The sequence below is a fragment of the Eulemur rufifrons genome, chromosome 9, assembly GCF_041146395.1.
Source record: "Eulemur rufifrons isolate Redbay chromosome 9, OSU_ERuf_1, whole genome shotgun sequence".
Lineage (NCBI taxonomy): Eukaryota > Metazoa > Chordata > Mammalia > Primates > Lemuridae > Eulemur > Eulemur rufifrons.
In genome coordinates this window covers 48050808-48055891 of record NC_090991.1, presented here as the reverse complement: position 1 = coordinate 48055891, position 5084 = coordinate 48050808, and the positions used below count along the sequence as shown (strand labels likewise).

At 41.2% G+C, this 5084-nt stretch overlaps 1 protein-coding gene across 2 annotated transcripts; it reads left to right on the top strand.

Annotated features, from left to right (window-relative positions):
* Nucleotides 1–241: 241 nt before the first annotated feature.
* Nucleotides 242–2284, top strand: LOC138391729 (polyadenylate-binding protein 1-like). Of its 2 annotated transcripts, XM_069481663.1 has the most exons (2): nt 242–1615; nt 1883–2284. In XM_069481663.1, exons 1-2 carry the CDS (start codon nt 283–285, stop codon nt 2191–2193), a joined length of 1644 nt encoding a protein of 547 aa, XP_069337764.1. In that variant the 5' UTR covers nt 242–282; the 3' UTR covers nt 2194–2284. The 2 variants fall into 2 exon arrangements, with proteins under 2 accessions (XP_069337764.1, XP_069337763.1); XM_069481662.1 differs by having other exon boundaries at nt 242–2284.
* Nucleotides 2285–5084: the final 2800 nt, after the last annotated feature.

The window sequence follows — 5084 nt, the reverse complement described above, 5'->3', positions numbered from 1 at the left end:
AAAATAACCCGGTGAAGCAGCCGAGACCCACCCGCCCGCGGCCCCGCAGCAGCTCCAAGAAGGAACCAAGAGACCGAGGCCTTCCCGTGGCCCGGACCGACACCGCCACCCTCTGACCGACCCCGCTCTGCGGCCGTTGAGAGTTTTCGATTCCGGCTGATTTTTGTCCCTCTGCGCTTGCCCCCGCTCCCATCCCCCGGCTCCGCCCCCGGCCCAGCACTCTAGTCGCTCTTCTCTCACGGAAAGGTCGCGGCCTGCGGGCCTGCGGGCAGCCGTGCCGAGATGAACCCCAGCGCCCCCAGCTACCCCATGGCCTCGCTCTACGTGGGGGACCTACACCCCGACGTGATCGAGGCGATGCTCTACGAGAAGTTCAGCCCGGCCGGGCCCATCCTCTCCATCCGGGTCTGCAGGGACATGATCACCCGCCGCTCCTTGGGCTACGCGTACGTGAACTTCCAGCAGCCGGCGGACGCGGAGCGTGCTTTGGACACCATGAATTTTGATGTTATCAAGGGCAAGCCAGTACGCATCATGTGGTCTCAGCGTGATCCATCACTTCGCAAAAGTGGAGTAGGCAACATATTCATTAAAAATTTGGACAAATCCATTGATAATAAAGCACTGCATGATACATTGTCTGCTTTTGGTAACATCCTTTCATGTAAGGTGGTTTGTGATGAAAATGGTTCCAAGGGCTATGGATTTGTACACTTTGAGACACAGGAAGCAGCTGAAAGAGCAATTGAAAAACTGAATGGGATGCTTCTAAATGATCGCAAAGTATTTGTTGGACGATTTAAGTCTCGTAAAGAAAGAGAAGCAGAACTCGGAGCTAGGGCAAAAGAGTTCACCAATGTTTACATCAAGAATTTTGGAGAAGACACGGATGATGAGCGCCTTAAGGATCTCTTTGGCAAGTTTGGCCCTGCCTTAAGTGTGAAAGTAATGACTGGTGAAAGTGGAAAATCCAAAGGATTTGGATTTGTAAGCTTTGAAAGGCATGAAGATGCACAGAGAGCTGTGGATGAGATGAATGGAAAGGAGCTCAATGGAAAACAAATATACGTTGGTCGAGCTCAGAAAAAAGTGGAACGGCAGACGGAACTTCAGCGCAAATTTGAACAGATGAAGCAAGACAGGATCACCAGATACCAGGGTGTTAACCTTTATGTGAAAAATCTTAATGATGGTATTGATGATGAACGTCTCCGGAAAGAGTTTTCTCCATTTGGTACAATCACTAGTGCAAAGGTTATGATGGAGGGTGGTCGCAGCAAAGGGTTTGGTTTTGTATGTTTCTCCTCACGAGAAGAAGCCACTAAAGCAGTTACAGAAATGAATGGTAGAATTGTGGCCACCAAGCCATTGTCTGTAGCTTTAGCTCAGCACAAAGAAGAGTGCCAGCCTCACCTCACTAACCAGTATATGCAGAGAATGGCAAGTATACCAGCTGTGCCCAACCCAGTAATCAACCCCTATCAGCCAGCACCTCCTTCAGGTTACTTCATGGCAGCTATCCCACAGACTCAGAACCGTGCTGCATACTATCTTCCTATCCAAATTGCTCAACTAAGAGCAAGTCCTTGCTGGACTGCTCAGCGTGCCAGACCTCATCCATTCCAAAATATGCCCGGTGCTATCCGCCCAGCCGCTCCTAGACCACGATTTAGTACTATGAGACCAGCTTCTTCCCAGGTTCCACGAGTCATGTCAACACAGCGTGTTGCTAACACATCAACACAGACAATGGGTCCACGTCCTGCAGCTGCTGCTGCTGCAGCTACTCCTGCTGTCCACACCGTTCCACAGTACAAATATGCTGCAGGAGTTCGTAATCCTCAACGACATCTTAATGCACAGCCACAAGTTACCATGGAACAGCCTGCTGTTCATGTACAAGGTCAGGAACCTTTGACTGCTTCCATGTTGGCATCTGCCCCTCCTCAAGAGCAAAAGCAAATGTTGGGTGAATGGCTGTTTCCTCTTATTCAAGCCATGCACCCTACTCTTGCTGGCAAAATCACTGGCATGTTGTTGGAGATTGAGAATTCAGAACTTCTTCATATTCTTGAGTCTCCAGAGTCTCTCCGTTCTAAGGTTGATGAAGCTGTAGCTGTACTACAAGCCCACCAAGCTAAAGAGGCTGCCCAGAAAGCAGTTAACAGTGCCACTGGTGTTCCAACTGTTTAAAACTGATCAGGGACCACGAAAAGAAACTCGTGCTTCACCGAAGAAAAATATCTAAACATCGAAAAAACTTAAATATTATGGAAAAAAACATTGCAAAAAAATATATAAAATAAATAAGGAAAGGAAAAAAGCAACACGAACATATAAAAACTAAATTTTACAAATGCGTTCCAAAGGAACAGATCATTTTTACATTTTCTGTTCTTTTGCTCCCCATCCACTAGTAAAAATAGTAGAGGCCCATCCATTTTTTAAGAATTCCCCAAATTAAGTACGTGAGTACAGGCACACATGGTATTTATTTTTATACACATATGAGTGAAGCCTACACATAATTCTGTATGTTATTTCTCTAAATTTAGTTTAAATTCTACCAGAAAATTCTATATGGTGCAGAAAATAACATTCATCCCTGATGATAAATTTAGTAACCAAAAGTTGGCAGAATATTAATAGATGCTAGAGGTCATTGCTCTCTTGCAACCACTAAAAACATGTTCTCTGTTATAAACATTTGAACAAGATTTAAATTTGGTAGATTATTTATAAAATGAGAGCTTTTCAGACATTCCTCTCCAGCATCCTAGGAGAATGGTCATCTCTTTCATCTCTGTATTCTTAGAGATGTATAATGTGCTATAAGCATGCCTCTTAAATACCATATATGCTGAGAAAGCACAAGCAAAACTCCTTTCTAGGCAGGCATTCCACAAGCCCATGCATTCCACAAATCAGACTAAAATGACCCCTTCATTTATCCTTTCGCTTATTCATTCCACAAAATTTTACTGACTGTCCAAACTGTGCCAAAGGATCCTGATGTCACTTTGATAAATGCATCCTTACCTCTGTCTCCTAGAAGCACATACTCTAAAGGCAGAGGCAAAATGAGTGTAAATAAACAATATAAATGGAAAATATATGCTATGGTTGTAATAAGGACAAGATGCTATTTGAGTACAAAGAAAGAGAAGCTGTGTGTTTTAGGTGGGGGAGAGGACAGTAGTTGTCCCGTGTTCCTGAGGGTCCCTGAGGAAGTTTCTCTGAGGCACAAAAATAGCAAAGCCATTAGGCAATGAGACCCTGTCATGTAACTCAAGTTGACATAATATAATTTAATCCTTTATTATGCCTTTAAAATGAAAATAAAGCTTCTCTGAACTAGTCATATACATAAATAAGAATAAGATTAAATTTACAAAAATTAGTTTAGGGCACAGGGATACATTATTTCCTTAAAATGGGGAACAGTTTATTGGGGTCTAACTCAGCCTGGGTAATGTCAGTCAGTAAGTCAGGACCAGCACAAACCTGTGAGGCAGATTACTGTGTCCTTGGCTAGGTGTCCTCCAATATCCTCTTTCAGTTTCTTTCTCCCCGCTTGGTCTGACAATAAAGTTCTCAAAAGTCTCCATTTTTTTTTTCACCTTCCATCTTATCTTAGTCTTGGATATAAAAATGTAAATTGAAACCATCAAAATTATTTTGTCTTTATATTTAATTTATATGAACATATGCTGCAGTGAAAGCTTAATGGTTCCCATTTCAACATTTTCATAAGAATCTGATGACACAGGGATGTATTTCTAACCTGGAATTCCAGGTGCTAATGGCCTGGCTTGTGAGGTAAAAAGAAAATTAATTGTTACCAATATGATAGTTTACATGTAATAAGTATATGTGTGCATATTTATACATTCATATGCACATATGAATGAAATACTGTGATATACAATATGTACATATATAATATTCCCAGATATATGATCGACTATAATAATACAAGATTGCTGTTTAATTATTATAGCTCTAAAAATTGACATCATGAAAAATAATTTGAAAGTGAGTATATCTTTTATACAGAACAAGTCCATTTATTCCATTTTATTTCAGAGCCCCCAACTGTTTAAAAGAAAACTAAACACAGCAAAAATTTCTGTCCAATACTCCAGAGGGGCCTCTAATTCTTTTTTCTTTTGGTTATGCTGCACAATTTCAACCAGCACTTTTCAGTAAATGGGTGGAGCGGAAACTTTGAACTCAGTGGAAGACAGATACAAAATGTCTCAAGCACTCTAATTGTTTTTCTGAGAAATTTAGTAATTATGGAGAAGTCTGTTTATTTTAATGGCTTCTTATCACCACATGCAACTCACTTAATGACCACATTTTCTCAAGGGACCTCCATGACATCATAGAGTAGCCCCAGTGCTTTCTGATACTTTAAAATTCTGTCACATTGATTTTCAGTATTGCATAGAATTGTGGAATTCCTAGGGCAGTCTCAACAAAGCTCCCTTACAAACCTACAAATACACACAGACACTATAAAATATTTAAAAAATGTATCATACAAAATATAAAAATAAAACACTGCATATAATGTCTAAATATATTATATAGAGATACATAATTTGCAATGCAGTAGGGTAGTTTGGGCTTGTTTTAAATCACTGATGTGTATCTGGAGAGCCTGAGGGGTTGCCTCTCTGGAGTAGCTGGTCTAAAGGAGGAACTTGCCCATAAAAATGACATAGGCCATCTACTCTGCCCTTTGCCTGGCAATTTTTTGGAATGCAACAAGTCTATCTAGTGAATGCATAAATAATGAAGGGATGATTGAATAAACAAATACTTAAATGCATGAGTGAATGACTGATTGGGCAAATGTTGATCTATCAAATGATAGGGACTGGGGAAGCTACACAAATAGCTGGAACTGCCCAGCTCAAGGACTTCTCTAAATACTGGTATTTCCCTGGAGGTGGTTCCATTTTTACCAATTGTTTCTGATGTTCAAAGTTTTATCCCGAGAGAATGAAACATACAAAGACAGACTTTTAGCACCGGGGCCAATGGATTAGAGAGACTTGGAGGTATTGGGAATGGAA

Excerpts from the sequence above, each read along its gene's own strand:
- LOC138391729 (XM_069481662.1), top strand. The coding sequence starts at position 283 with ATGAACCCCAGCGCCCCCAGCTACCCCATGGCCTCGCTCTACGTGGGG.